The 15,567-nt window shown below is 45.8% G+C and overlaps 2 protein-coding genes across 2 annotated transcripts in view; one reads left to right on the top strand and one right to left on the bottom strand.

Moving 5' to 3' along the window:
• Window positions 1-15,567, top strand: part of LAMB1 (laminin subunit beta 1) — a 74,669-nt gene that overhangs the window by 46,997 nt on the left and 12,105 nt on the right. The window contains exons 22-25 of the mRNA XM_068550366.1: window positions 401-625; window positions 1,650-1,864; window positions 2,586-2,682; window positions 12,559-12,928. Of these exons, the coding sequence (XP_068406467.1) occupies window positions 401-625; window positions 1,650-1,864; window positions 2,586-2,682; window positions 12,559-12,928 (907 nt within the window). The remainder of the gene's footprint in view (window positions 1-400; window positions 626-1,649; window positions 1,865-2,585; window positions 2,683-12,558; window positions 12,929-15,567) is intronic.
• The window catches only part of DLD (dihydrolipoamide dehydrogenase), a 51,433-nt gene continuing 50,530 nt past the window's right edge, over window positions 14,665-15,567 (bottom strand). The window contains exon 15 of the mRNA XM_068550368.1: window positions 14,665-15,465. The gene's annotated coding sequence lies outside the window, so the exon portion shown is untranslated. The remainder of the gene's footprint in view (window positions 15,466-15,567) is intronic.

Genomic DNA, 15,567 nt, shown 5'->3' on the forward strand with positions numbered 1-15,567 from the left:
GGTTGCTCATGGAGGAGCAGGGATTTTCCAGTGAATATAAGCCTCGGGTTAGGATGTAACGTCCAGCTAAGCTTTCCGCTGTGAGACCGTTGTTTCACTCCTGATCTGTCCATCCCTGTGCAATGAGGAGCTAACCTCCTGTGTGCTGGAGCCTCCAAACTCTCCCCGCCCCACCGCGGCCGCGGAGCCAGGCTGCAGCAGCACTGCTGCAAAGACGCGGCTTCCCCTCGTGGCTAACGGCCCATTTCCCCTGAAGGCTCAGTCACCCGGCTCGGTAACTAGCACACTGTGGCGACCAAGGCGCTGCCTGGGTGGGCCCTCTGGTTGGCGGGAATGTCGGGGGACCAGACCTTTCAGTGGGCAAAGCCGAAGGTCCCATGCCGGTTTTATTGGACAACAGGCTCCAGATGCGACGACTGTGCCTCGGGCTTCTTTGGCAATCCCTCGGACGTGGGGGGCACGTGTCAGCCTTGCCAGTGTCACCACAACATCGACACGACGGACCCAGAAGCCTGTGACAAGGAGACCGGGAGGTGCCTCAAGTGCCTGTACCACACGGAGGGGGAGCACTGCCAGCTCTGCCGCTTCGGTTACTATGGCGACGCCCTCCAGCAGGATTGTCGCAGTAAGATGCACGTTCCCTCTGCCCGCTCCTTTGGATGACTTCCACTCTCTTCCTCCTCCTCCTCCTCCTCCTCCTTGGGGGATTTTATTCTTCGGGGGTTTATCTCATCGGGGAAAATGCTTGTTCAGAGGGGTAAAATTTCACTGGTGACAAAAGAAAGATGAGGATGATTTTTTTTTTTTTTTCTTTACATCCTCATTTCCTGGCAGAGCTGAAGTGTCGAGCTGTGGCTCAGTGCCTGAAAGGGAACCAAAAGCTGTGTCGCTGTCCCCGTGATAAATGCCATCCCATAGAGTATATTGATTTTATGTTCTGCCCATGAACTTGCTGATGGGCTGGGACTTCTGCGTCCTAAATACGCACTTGGGTCCGTACCTTTTCTTACGTCACTGATGGGCAGAGCCTTCCAGCTTAAGGAAAAGAAAGAAGTAACATCTCTGAAGTCTCTGTTTTGGAACACATTATTTCTCTCTCATCACCAGATCAGCCAGCATTTCCTGCTGTGGCTGCACGGCCCCCAGGCCCCTGTCTTTGTTGATACAAACACGTGTGGAATGTTGAGGACCAGCAGGACCTGATTGCTTTAAGCCTTCCTCGCTTAAAGGGCTTCTCCCTGCCACGGCTCACACGGCCATGACTGTTCTTCCCTGCCAAGAGTTTGAAATCATTAGGTATCTCCGTTCCCACAGCATAGGTTTTATTTCCAGTTAAATCTTCAACTTTACAATGACTCACCAGCCGCTTATTAAATCAAGTATTTTGAAAATACTGCCGGGCAGAATGTGTCATTTTGCAGGTCTGCCTGGGAGATGTCAGAACTGCACGGGACATCGTAAGAAGATGAAGGCCACAGTTTTAGATTTTTTTTTAATCCCCTCTGTTCCTTTCTCTACTTGTTTGCATTTCCAAGTCGAAATCTGGAGAGGGAAAATGGTAGTCATCTGATGTAGCTGACTTTGGCGTGATCTGTGTGTTTTCCGAGTGTGACTCTGTAAGTACGTCTGACCTGCTGTTCTTTTTTCAGAGTGTGTCTGCAATTACCTGGGCACCGTGCAGGAGCACTGTAACGGCTCTGACTGCCAGTGCGACAAAATCACCGGGCAGTGCTTGTGTCTCCCTAATGTGATCGGCCAGAACTGTGACCGCTGTGCACCCAACACCTGGCAGCTGGCCAGCGGGACAGGGTGTGACCCGTGCACCTGCAATGCTGCTCATGCCTTCGGGCCGTCCTGTAACGAGGTGAGGCGTTGTGGCCGGCGGAGGCCGTCATGGCATATGGAAAGATGACTTTGAGTCCTGGTGGCAGCTGTTTGGTGGCCGGGCCCCAGTTAGAGAAAGGCACCCCTCCATGTGGTCACAGCCTTGCACCAGGGCACGCAGCTTGGCAAACACAGCGCAGACTGGATATGCACCGTCACCGGTCCCCCTTGGCTGGGGCTGCGTAACTGTGCCCAGAGGCCCCATCGGGTGCACCCGTAGCACCGCAGCCTAGCGCCCCAGCTGAAGGGGTGCAGACTCGCTTTAGAATGGACAAGGGGGGCCGTTTTTCTTCAATACCTGGCTGCCGAATCAGGCTTTTTTTTCCCTTAACCACACAGCCTGAAATGAACCACACAGTCATACCCAACATTGTAGAAAGTTCTCCTGTTCCCTGACACACACAGAATGGTGAGTGAGTCACAGGTGGTCCAGGCTTGTGAGCGATATGAGGAAACATGTCAATAAAGGGAGACGTGCCCTGGGCCTTCCCAGCCCCAGTTGCAGAAGAGCAGTTAGGAGACACCGGCCTGGGGCCCTCAGCACCTGGGCTCAGCGTAAGATGCCCTGTTCCTGGTCAGGTGTGAGGCCTTCTCAGGCCGACAGATGGGTCCCCCTTCCCGTAACTGGCAGCCGGAAAAGGCAGTGCAGCCTGGCCTTGGCCCGGCAGCCTGTCTGACCCGGCTCTGTCTTCTGGCCGCAGTTCACGGGGCAGTGCCAGTGCATGCCTGGCTTCGGAGGCCGCACGTGCAGCGAGTGCCAGGAGCTTTTCTGGGGGGACCCCAGCGTGGAGTGCCGAGGTGAGGCGCGGGCGCCGGGCTCTCGGGTGGAGTGGAGGCGACGGGTGTCTGAGGGAGCCTTCTGTCCAGTACAGCACAAATGAACTTGTCTATAAAAACGAGGTTTGATTACAAAAGAAATGCATGCTCATGGTTTAAAAACAAAAAATCCTGGAGGCATGTAGGTGGTAAAAAGTGGACCTGCTGGCTTCCAGCTCTGTTGCCCAGGGGTGAGGTTTGTCTCAGCACAGACAAGCATACATATGTACCCCAAATACACAAAGAGTGGCTTTATTTTTTTTATTATTTTTTAAATGGAAGTATAGTTGATTTACAGTGTATCAGGTATACATCAGAGTGATTCAGTTATATATATGTGTGTGTGTGTATATAAAAATATACTTTTTCAGATTCTTTTCCTTATAGGTTATTACAAGATATTGAGTAGAGTTGCCTGTGCTATACAGTAGGTCCTTGTCGGTTATCTATTTTATATATAGTAGTGTGTATAAATGTGAATCCCAACCTCCTAATTTATCCCTCCCCCATCCTTTTCCCCCTTGGTAACCATAAGTTTGTTTTCTATGTCTGTAAGTCTGTTTCTGTTTCGTAAATAAGTTCATTTGTACTGTTTTTTAGATTACACCTATAAGGGATATTATATGATATTTGTTTTTTTCTATCTGTCTTCCTTCACTTAGTATGATCATCTCTAGGTCCATCCATGTTGCTGCAAATGGCATTATTTCATTCTTTTTCATGGTTGAGTAACCAGAATGGCTTTTAAAAATGCTTTTAACCGAAATGTGCTCATATTCACCATCGAGTTCTGCAAATTGACTTTTTCCCCCTCTGAACAGTATGCTGGGGCCAGCTTTCTTGTCTGCACAAGCAGAGCTAAGTGTTCTGGTAGGATCGTTTGATCCCAGTGTAACAAGCAGGTGGTGCTGACACTTAAAGCCCTCGGCAGGAGTGTACTGTCCTCGTCAGCGGGGACAACAAAGGAACAGGTGACAAGAGCGCCACGTCTGTTAAATGTGACTGAAACCCAGATTCCCACTTAGGCTTACGATTAACTAGGACTGTGAGGGAAAACTTGATGTTTTCTTAAGAACAAAACTTGTTACAATCATGTGAATCAGAAGGATTGCTTAATTTTTACGCTGTTGCAATTTTTTTTTTTTTTTTTTGACCTGCCAGGTTATTTTTAAGATCTTCAAGTAAAAGCGTTTATGGGAAAGATTTTAAATGACTGTTGCTATTCTGTATTCCTCTTCTTTCTTTCCTACTTGGGTTTTCTTCCCTATGTTTTAAGTTTATAACTATGGATAAACATCTTCTGTAGTTTCTTACTTGCTCTTTGATACATTTTCTTCATTACACATCTGAAATTCTAGGTCCCTGTTGGACTCTACATTAAAAAAATATGTATCTTTTTCTTTTTTGGATACAACTGTAGTGAGAAATAATACAGATCTGCAAGTTAGCGGTTCATTCAGAATATTCTGTCGAAAGTCACAAACTTAGATACTACGTGTTCTTTCAGAGTCAACTCATCTGTTCCTGAACAGCCAGAAGACTTTAAACAGTGGACACAACCAGAACCAATGGCATATGGTTGTTTTTTTTTCATTCTAGGTGTAGCCAGAAGGGTCTGTACTAACATCTTAGATGAGATGAAGGTTTGCTCCACAGAGGAGATATGAAGGCTGTGTTGATAAGTGTGCTTTAATTCATCATCCTTCAGTCCCGACGTTGGTTCTTTTCTTTTTTTTTTTTTTTAAATTTATTTATTTATGTATTTATTTTTGGCTGTGTTGTGTCTTCGTTTCTGTGCGAGGGCTTTCTCTAGTTGCGGTGAGCGGGGGCCACTCTTCATCGCAGTGCGCGGGCCTCTCACTATCGCGGCCTCTCTTGTTGCGGAGCACAGGCTCCAGACGCGCAGGCTCAGTAATGGTGGCTCACGGGCCCAGTTGCTCCGCGGCATGTGGGATCTTCCCAGACCAGGGCTCGAACCCGTGTCCCCTGCATTAGCAGGCAGATTCTCAACCACTGCGCCACCAGGGAAGCCCCCGATGTTGGTTCTTAATGGGATCTGATTTTCTTACTTCCTTTAGAAGGTCCGTGACATTCAGTGGACCACTTGATTCGAGATGTCTCCTGCAAGTAAGATCCTGCTTAAAATCTGGTTTCTCCAGAGCTCTAACCACAATTCAGTTAAATTCCTCAATCTTGTACTGCCCCAAGAGCTTGATTTTCTCCAGATAATAGTTCTATCATTGCTTATAGCCTGATTCTGTCAGCATGTGTCATTGGCAAAATAGCTTTGGCTGCCAAAGCTTTCTGACCTTTTGCTCCGTCTAAGCTTTATTAGCATGGAAAACCTGTTTCCTGGAGTCAGAGTCAGTCAGAGGATTGTTCATTTAATACTCAGAACTTTACCCCTTACCCTTTAATCTTCAAACTTTTGCCTCTAAATCTGCCAGAGACATTGTGGCTTACAAGAACAGTGTCAACTTGCTCAGGTCAAAAGTTAGATCATGTTTTAGAAACTTTGCAAAGAGAGGAATCCACAGCATCCATGTTTGCCAACTTCTTTGTTCGTTTTATCTAGAAGAAAGGTCAGCCTGTTACATAAGAAACTATGGGGACCCAAAGGCTTTCGACACTCTGTGGAGAAAGCTCGTAACTGACAAGGCACCCAGAGAGGGCGAGAACTGAGTTAACGATGGGGGAGTCCTGGCCAGCTGCGGACCTTGTGCACACAGGATGGCAGTCGGAGCAGGACCAGTATAATATGATGAGGGCAGGGACAAAAATTCAGGAGTGGACAGAGTTCAGGAACAGAGTCACCAGTGAAAACGGGAGGATAAGAACTTGAAGGGACAGGGTCCAGCGACCAGCAGGGACAAGAATAGGTGTCATCTGAAATTAGGTGGAACTATGGGGAGAAAAATGCGACCACTTTTCTCAAATTACATCATTCATTGCCCAAGAGTCTTCAGTTTCAAATCATTTAGTTGAACAGGGCACAAGTTTAGACTTTCTGGGGCCACCTCGCTAACAATATGCTTATAAGAAAGACTTAGGTCATAGCTAAGTAGTCTCCTTATGGAAAAAAATGGAGTTATGTCAAGGACAAACGAGTTGAGCCTCCAGCTCATGAATTGTTGAATGTTCCCATTGTCCTGGCGGGTTGGGGCTCTTGGCCGATGGTGCCGAGTCTGAACAAGCCCATCACTGTGCTGGATGGAGAGGATCTCGCCTACCCAGTCCTGAACGTGCCCGAGAAAGCCTCGGCCCAGAGCCCTGCCTTGTGCCCTGAGGACTGAAGGGGTCACAGGAGGAATCTTCCTGTTGATTGGTGGATAGCAGAAGCAGGGATCCTGGCTCTTGGAAAAGGCCAGTGTTTCTTAAACCCAGGCTGATTGGAAATGTGGGCCATAGGTGAGAGGCTCTGGGGAGTGGCATTTTTTTTCATCCAGCTTGTTTCTCATTTCAAACTTTTTTGTAGAAAATCGAAATACATTTTTTCTCAGACATAAGTAATTTTCTTTTTTTTTTAATGCTTGTCATCTTTTCTCAGGCTGGGATTCATTTACAATCACCCACCTTTTTATTTCCAGGGTGGCTCAGGAAATCAGATTTAATTTGATTCTTCAGAGAACCACAGATCCTCTGTTAGTAGAGGGAAGGCTTGTCTACGGCCATGTGCCAAATCCAGCTCACAGCCTGGGCTGGTGAATAAAGTTTTAATGGAACACAGCCATGCCCATTTGTTTACATATTGTCTGGGGCTGCCTTCGTGCTGCAGTGCCCGAGTTGAGCGGTTGTGACAGAGCCCATAGGGCCTGCAAAGCCTAAATACGTACTCTCTTTTATAGAAAATGTTTGCCAACTCCTGGGCCAGACAGCCAGCTCATTTCTGCAGGTGAAGTCATAGTCATTCTCCAACTTTCATTTCAAAACTGAACTTATAGTACTGAGGCCAAAAAAAACAGGTGGGGCTGGAGGAGGTAGAGAATTTAAAGAAAAAGAAAATCACATTTCAGAGATGAAAAAGCATTTAAAGTAAAATAGAAAAGCCTATGTAAAGTAAGTAAAGCTTTGGGCATGATAGCACATCCTGGGGTCCCTTATTGCTGTGAGGCAAGGTCCACGGCAAAAGCGAATAAACCGTCACCTGATTTTAGGATATAGCACTCTCTCGGTCCCCAGGCAAGTTCAAGCTTCAAAAGGAAAGGGGGGGATCAACACAACCCTGAGTGACTGCCCACTGGGGTGCCCAGTGGGGAGTGGATGCAGCAGAGGAGAGCTGCTCCCTGAGAGGGGGGCTGGGGGGGGGGCGGAGCTTGCAAGCTGTGGGGAAAGGGTAGGTAAAGTAGCAGGATGGCTGGAGGTGAGTGGTGCTGTCCTTTGCAGCATCAGAGGAGGGAAGCCCGGTAGGAACTGGAGTCACTTGGCAGGTGTCATGGAAACTGTCTTCGTGGAGAGTAATGAGGAGCTTTGGTTTCACCATTGGGGATGGATTTTCTTCAATGGGCAGGGGAGGTCTGCAGACAGGGAGGGGAGGATACAAAGAAAGCAGAAAAGTTACACCTACTGATACAGAGGCACATGGGCCGATGTTTCCCATTCTGGCATTCACTTGCTAACGCTTTCCTCTAGATCTCAATATCTCTAAAATGGGTACAATATTTTTCATCTGCCTACCTCTTAGAGAACATGTTTTATTTACTTTTATTTTTTTAATTGAAGTATCGTTTCTGTACAATATTATATGTTACAGGTGTCCAGTATAATGATTCACAATTTTTAAAGGTTATACTCCATTTATAGTTATTATAAAGTATTGGCTATATTCCGTGTTGTACAGGATATCCTTGTAGCTTATTTTATACCTAATAGTTTGTACTTCTTGTTTTAAATGATAAGAAAACTTAGTAAAAATTGAGAGAACCCGCTGCCCACATAACCAAGAATATATTTATAGATGAAGGTAGAATTCTCGTGGCTTGTTAAAATGATGACGGTCTCATTTTTAGAATGCTGTTCGTCATCTTCACAATTTGTTCAGCTTAAAAATCAGGCAACAACTTTTGCTATATACCCTCTTCTTCTTCCCAAGAGAAAGTTTTTGATCCTCTGCCAGATGATCCCATTCCTTAAAGCCACGTTGAGCTGCAGGTCCCCCTGGACTCCTATGCCTTTCTCTGAAGAGAGGAGAAAACCCATTGGCCCCCGTCAGAGACAGCCTGCACATTAGCTGATTTTTCCCATCCCAGTGAATGTGAGAAATGATTGATTGGAGAGTCTCCTTCACAATTTTAGTGTCCTTGAAGTTTTAAATTGTCGGGTGAGAACCAACCTTTACTCTTAGGGAAGGTCTTTTTACAAGGTCCTAAGTGTGGGCCTTCTAGTTCTTGCCTCCCAGGTGACCCCATTAGAGAAGCAGTTCTGGAAACTCAATAAGGGAAAGAAGCACGTGCCCACCGGCACTTTAGCAGTTTCCCAGCTTCAGTCTGAAATGAAAACCTGATGCGTTTTAGGTAGTCATTTGGTACCCTTCCAGTGAAAGGTCAGGATCGACTTTTTCAGTGATGAAACTGCAATCCAGCCATCTATGAAATTTGACTCTACTTTTCAAATGGAGGAGTGTTGTCAGCTGAGTGGGTCCTGGTCTCTGGAGGGCGCTGAAGCTCTGCCCCGCCTCTGCGATGCTGGTCTTGAGGGGAAGGGTCCAGAGCTCAGCTGGGACGAGAATTAGGTGGACTATGGGAAAAGAACATGACCGTTCTTCTCAAATTATGTGATTCATTGCCAAATACGCTTTCCATTGCTAATCTTTCAGTTGAAGTGGTTTGTTGGAGGGCACAGGTTTAGACTTTCTGGGACCACCTATATGCTTCTGGAAAGACTTGAGTCATAGCTAAGTATTCTCCTTATAGATAAAAAATGTAGCTGTGTGAAAGACAAACAAGGAAAGTCTTAATGGGAGGGCCCTTGCCTTCTAAATCCCCCAGTTTGGGGCCAATATTTTCCCCCTCAAAGATGCCCATGACAGAATGAGAGCAAGACATGCCTTTACCAATGACCTCAATGAAAAATTGTTAGAGAAATTAAAAATAAATTTAACATATGCACACATCCCTTGCCCCCAGCATGAATCTAGTGAAAACCTCTTTAGGACTGAACTGAAGTGTACCTTTGCATTATCTAGGGGAAAGAAAGGTTTTCTAAGCATGTGCAGCATCTGCTACCGTTGTCCCAAGCCTAAGGGGGATGGTAAAAATAGGACAGATCTGCTGGGCCACTGAGGCCCCAAACAGGGCTGGCTACCTGCTGGGGCCTGCGGGACAGGAGTGACTGACAGTCTGATTCATTTCACATGGCATCGTGAAGGCCCCCCACTTGCACAGGTCCTGAGGTCTGTGCATCAGCTTACATGGGTTAACTCGAGGCTCATGATTGCTCCACTCCACACACACATACACACTTAACAGGCAGAAGGGAGGAGAACAGCTGGGAAGGTAACAGTCAGTACTCCCCAGAATGGGGTGTAGCAGCCCTCAGCATCAGCATCTCCTGGCAACTGCTAGAAATACAAATTCTCAGACCTCACTGGCTCCAGATCTGGGAGCGGGGTGGAAATGTGTTAAACGAGTCCTGCACGTGATTCTGATGCGCGCCGGAGTTTGAGAGGCTAGGACCTAGATGACCCAGGTTAACTTACAGCTTTTTGGAAGATGACTAAATTTTATGAGATGATATGGAAATTCATTCCTAAAGTCTGAAGTTCTTCCCATCCTCCTGATTGTAGAAACTGATGAGGGCAGTGGTTTCCCCAAGCCTTTCCCATTCTTTTTCTGGGGTGTCATTAGGTATTCCACTAGAGAAAGATCCCACGGTCCAATGAGTCTGGGATATGACTGGGTAAAAAAAAAAAAAAAAAAAAAAAATGTGAAACAGGGTTGTTCCTGCAGAACTCCTATGAGTCTTTAATATGCTGTTTGTTTTGAACCTTCAAGAGGAGGATGTAGAATCTCCCGAACCTGCTTGATCATGGAACTCCCATTTCTGGGAACATCTCCTAGAACTAATTAATGGTCTAGGGAAAAGAGTTATCCACAGCTCACCTAAGCTGCTTCCCGATTCATGAGAATGCCCCAAAGAACACAGGAAAATGAAACATGCCTGGAAAGAAACAAAATGCTTAAGGAAAAAGAAGCTTTGTTTTGAAAACCTAAGGTACCAGGAAAATGCTACAGATTTTAAATCCTAAAGGTTGAAGACTGGAGTATTCCAAACTTCAGATTGTTTAAGAATCATGTTATTGGCAAATATGCAAAGACTAACGTAAGGCCATGACAACTTTTTTCCCATGGAAATATGATCAAGCAACACTCTGGGCAGGAACCACCAGACACTTGGACAGAGTGTTAAGAATAAAAACATTTATTGAGCGCTTACTCTGGACCAGACACTTCTCTGAATATTTTAGAGTTAAGTTATTTCATCCTGAAAGCAATCCTAGGAGGAGCTAGGTATAATCATTACCCTTTTTATGCGGAAAGCATGACTCAGTTTCTGTCCTCCCCAGGGCCGCATAGCTGGGTGTGGGGAAGGCAGGATTCACCACCAGGCAGCCTGCGCTCTCATTACAAGGCTGTGCTACTCAGACTTGCTGCTTGAGATCGTGGAGTGTAGTTGGCAAACAAAGGCCAGGAAAAGCTAAACTAACAATACAAGGCAAGGTGTGAGGATGTTCAGGTGAACGGTCCAAGCCACAAACACGTCTTCCTGGCTTTGGAGGATAGAGGCGTTTTGCTTCTCAGGACCATCGGTGAAACTGGTTCTGGAAGATGTTTTATTAGAAAGTCTTTCACAGGCAATCACACCTATTGACTCAAGAAGGGGTTTTTTTGTTTGTTTTTAATTGAAGTATAGTTGATTTACAATGTTGTGTTAGTTTCAGATGTACAGCACAGTGATTCAGTTATATATTCTTTTTCAGATTCTTTCCCCCTATAGGTTATTACAAAATATTGTATAGTTCCCTGTGCTGTACAGTAGGTCCTTGTTGTTTATCTATTTTAAACGTAGTAGTGTGTACATGTTAATCCCGAACTCCTAATTTATCCCTCCCTTCCCTCACCTTTCTCCTTTGGTGACCGTAAGTTTGTTTTCTATGTCTCAGGGTTTATTTGTTCTGTAAATAAGTTCATCTGTATCATTTTTTTTTTTTTTTTTAGATTCCACATATAAGCAATATCATATGATTTGTCTTTGACTTACTTCACTTAGAATGATAATCTCTAGGTCCATCCATGTTGCTGCAAATGGCATTATTTCATTCTTTGATGGCTGGGTAATATGCCATTTGTGTGTGTGTGTGTGTGTGTATATGTATATATATACACCACATCTTCTTTATCCATTCATCTGTTGATGGACACTTAGGGTTGCTTCTGTGTCTTGGCTGTTGTAAATAGTGCTGCTATGAGCACTGGGGTGCAAAGCTACCTCAGAGAGGATGATTCTGTTGGGCTTTGCCACAATTGACATTGCGTCTTAGGAGGATTATTTTCTTTTGTAGGGGTGTATGGATGTCTCTTGTGTGCCTGTATCAAAAGCGAGGTTAAAGGCTCGTTTGGCAAAGACAGTTGAACTCCAGTTTGCAAGTTGACCCTGTGCTCAGAGCTGAGAATGGAAAGATGGTTACAGGTGTACCTCTGCCCTTGGAGTCCACAATCTAGTTAGGGAAATAGGATCTTTGTTTTTTTTTTTTATCCCCACCTTTTCCCAGAAAGGATTTAAGGCCAGCGATAAGATGTGTGTACAGGCCTTTTGTTATTCAAACACTGTACAGATACTGTGAAATGTCAAGTGTTGATATAAAACCAAGTTAGTCACCTGAGCTTTGGGACTCTGAGCCAGGGTTCAATGGCGTAGGCCTCGTGATGGGTAGTCTCAGCCACAGTCCGTTGGCCAAGAATGCAGATTTCACCCTGTACCATTTGGTTCTGCCTAAGGTGCCCACCCTGTTGGGCCAGTGAGAGGTTGGGACTGAATGGCTCCCAAGGCCCTATCACTTCAGATGTTTTATGAGCCTATGCTCTTAGGGCTGGGGGTGGTTATCACAATGGCAGACACCCACCCACGAGTTAGATGATACTGAGTTGAAAGCCTTTTAATCGGATACTTGGAATTCCTGAGACGGCTGCCTGATTTAGTTTTTTTTTTTTTAATCAACTTTATTGCATTTCGTCAAGCATTCACTCTTCTGCTTTGTGACCAGGTAGAGGGATGTTGGTGTGTTGCTCATTACTGCTGTATCTCAGGCCAGAGGTCTCACGTCATCAGGCTGTCACCGGAATTGTCTGTCCTGGTAGGATCTACAGACGGGTCAAAAAAAGAGGGAGGCAAAGGCAGGACAGAGCTTAAGAGCACAGGCTATGGAGCCTGCAAAGTGCTGAGTTAGAATCCTGGCTTGGCCATTTCCTTGCTGGAAGACTTAGCAGTCATGTAACCTCTCTAAACCTCAGTTTCCACTCCATAAAACTGATGATTTTAACACCTGGATCCTGTAGGGTTATGGTGAGGATTAAATGACATGATGCACGTAAACCATCTGTACAGTGGCAGGCACAACGGTGTACAATGGTGTTCACTTAAAAAAACAAACTATCGTCACTATTATTGTTAAGACATGATTAGCCAGGGTTGAGGTAACGCGTGTTCTGGAGGAAGCAGCTGCGGTCCCTGTGCAAACCGCTGGTAAACTGTCGTGGACCATTTACAAACCTTCCCATTGTAACGGTGACTGAGGATTCTAACTGCCAAGTCGCTGAGGCTGGGGCTCTAGTAGCTCAGCCAGCACTGCCGTCTCCCTTCTAGCCTGTGACTGCGACCCCAGGGGCATCGAGACACCGCAGTGTGACCAGTCCACCGGCCAGTGTGTCTGCGTCGAGGGTGTGGAGGGTCCACGCTGTGACAAGTGCACTCGGGGGTACTCGGGCGTCTTCCCCGACTGCATGCCCTGCCACCAGTGCTTTGCTCTTTGGGACGTGATCATCGCTGAGTTGACCAACAGGACCCAGAAGTTCCTGGAGAAAGCCAAGGCCTTGAAGATCAGTGGCGTGATTGGGCCTTACCGGGAGACTGTGGACTCGGTGGAGAAGAAAGTCAACGAGATCAGAGATGTCCTGGCCCAGAGCCCAGCTGCCGAGCCGCTGAAGAACGTTGGGAACCTCTTTGAGGAAGCAGAGTAAGTAGCTGATGAACCAGAGTAACAGCTCACGATGGTGTTTCCACTTGATGAATCCACAGCGTGGCCCTTCCACCAGGAGGCGTGGTTAGTGCTGTGAGTGAAAACAGGTAACTGGGCCATTCGTTTTCCAGCAGTCGCTGCTCTGGGCATGGGGGTGAGTGGACGCTGGCTCATTGTTGGGGACCAGAGTTGCAGAGACTGCAGTGCAAAATGTGTGAACGTTATATTCAGCACTCTTCTCTGCAAGCGGTACTCTCGGGCAGTAGAATGGCCAGGATGCTGGATTCAGAGACAAAGGATCCATAACAGAGTCACAGCTGGGTTACTTGCTAGGCTTGTGAACTTGAATGACTCTCGCTCATTTCTAAGCCTCTCTCTTCTCTGCTGCGGAGGAGGGGAGGGTAGTATTTACCTTTCCCTGACAGAGTAACAAAAGGATTGATCTATGAAATGGTAAGGTAATTACAGAAAACAGTATGAATTGTTGTTATATGTTTTGCTACTACCAGGGAAAGTCCATTACCACAAATAAGACTCCTATTTCTAGGTTATTTCCACTGCTCAGCTGTTGGTCCACTAGAGCAGTGCTTCATTCATCCAATTATAACAAATTCTCTGTGATGAAAATTCCTCTTCTTAGCCCTTCTCTGGGTAATCATCTAATTGGAGAGTGTGTATTTTGCCAGTGGAAGCAGAGAGAATTGAGCAAAGTGATGCTGAACTTTCTCCCATTTTTTTCTCCCATTTCTCCCAGCCAGTCATCTTTCCTGCTCTCAAACATTCCAACTCCCTTTGCCAAAAAGGACCACCCACCCCCCCCCCCACCCCAAAACAGAATAAGGTCTAAGCTAAAGGACAAAACAGGAAAGGGTATGAAGCATTTGTGTTTCCCCAAATGCTATGGGTTTTTATTGTAGACTCACCATTTGGCATGAGCAAGGGGGTTGTTTCATGGCTAAGTCCTACACATTAAGGCGATATTATATCATGACAGAACCACGGTAACATTTTTGTGTGATGGGACTTTTAATCAGCATCTCTAAGAAGTGAGATGGCCTTTTCATCTCAGTGCTGTGTATGAGAAGCAGGAAGCTGACCGCTGACATTAGCTCAAGTACCTTGTAGGAGGTCCTTCCTAGACCTTCTAGATTTAAAGTAACTAGTCCCTTGATTTCAAGCCTCAGATCTCACGGCCAAGATCATGCGGTTGACCAGGGTGTTAGGCGATGTCTGATGCGGGGCCATAATGCACTTAGTGAGAAATTTAACCTCATTAAAAAGACCGTGGTACAGCTCAACCTTCTCACATGTAGCGATAACGAGCTGTGGAAGGCCCTGGTCTGAGTGCAAGCCCATTTAGGAAATGATTTCTTGGCCTGGGTGTCATGCACCTTAAGGGAAAACAAGAAAATCTGGTATCCATCAAGAGCCTGCCAGAAGAGCGACTACACTCCTCAGACAGCCCTGGTCCTACCGTCACTCTTCACCTAATCAGACAGATTGTAATCACCTCGGGAACACCAATTTCGTCAATCTTTTTTCAACACAGTATCCAAGGACGCGTGGTCTAGCATCCAAAGGGGCATTATTTACAAATATACAATGTGAGATTTGACTTTGTAAAATTATAACATTGTACGAGACCTGAGGAGAAATGAAAGCCTTCTGTGAATCAACCGATTAATAAAAGCAAAGCACTGAAAAAAAAGAAACTAGCCTCAGGAAAACAGCCATCAGGTTTACAAAATGTAATTTAACCCGCAAATCGTTTTAAGCACTTTTTCTTTGAGTTGGGTCATGGTATTCTCTCAGCCTTAAACATCATTTTTCGATTGGCCCCCAACCTTTCAGCATCTCTGCATTTTCCCAGTTTTTTGTACGATTATATTCCTGAGAAGACAATAATACTCAGTTAGGTGATTCCCAGGGGTAAGGTCTTCTCAAATATTCCTTTCTTTGAGATACATACACACATGCACACTGTATATACGAGTAATTTACAAATAGATGCCTAAAGTACAGCTTTGGAGACAGAGACAGGAAGATACAGAACAAAATGCAGTTGGGTTTAGATTCCAAATGAAATATTGTGAAAGCTAAATGGTTATCATATTCCATTCTTACTGGTACTACCTTCTTTCTCAGGAAAAACAAAAGGGTTGCTTTGTTGGTGGAAGGAGGAGGCTCCTTTGATGAGACGTGGCTTGAAGGGGGTTGGGTATGAAAAGCTCCTTTGGGTTGCTCCCACTGTCTTCCTGGTGGCGGTGGGGCTTGCTTTCTGAATGTCCCATCTTGAAGGAGATCCCTGAGGTTCACATGAGAGCATTTTTGGTGGGTGGCTGGGAGGCATAATTGTACACTGGAGTCACATCTTTCGAGTTTGTGGGATTGTGTGGGCCTGAAGCTGCTTATGCACAGAGCTGGTACTCCATGCTCTGGATCTGTGCTCATGTTACATCAGACATTCGGAATCCCTGCTGTAGTCCATCCGCCACAACACAGCTGAGTGGTGCTGCTGTGTTTTTCTTCAAAGTCTTGAAGAAAGAAAAATTATTAGATTTAACATAGTCTCTTAATGATAAGAATAAAACCAGTACTTAAAGATAAATTATTACAGACTACTGAATCGGTCTGAA

Source organism: Eschrichtius robustus, chromosome 8 (genome assembly GCF_028021215.1).
Source record: "Eschrichtius robustus isolate mEscRob2 chromosome 8, mEscRob2.pri, whole genome shotgun sequence".
Classification (NCBI taxonomy): Eukaryota; Metazoa; Chordata; class Mammalia; order Artiodactyla; family Eschrichtiidae; genus Eschrichtius; species Eschrichtius robustus.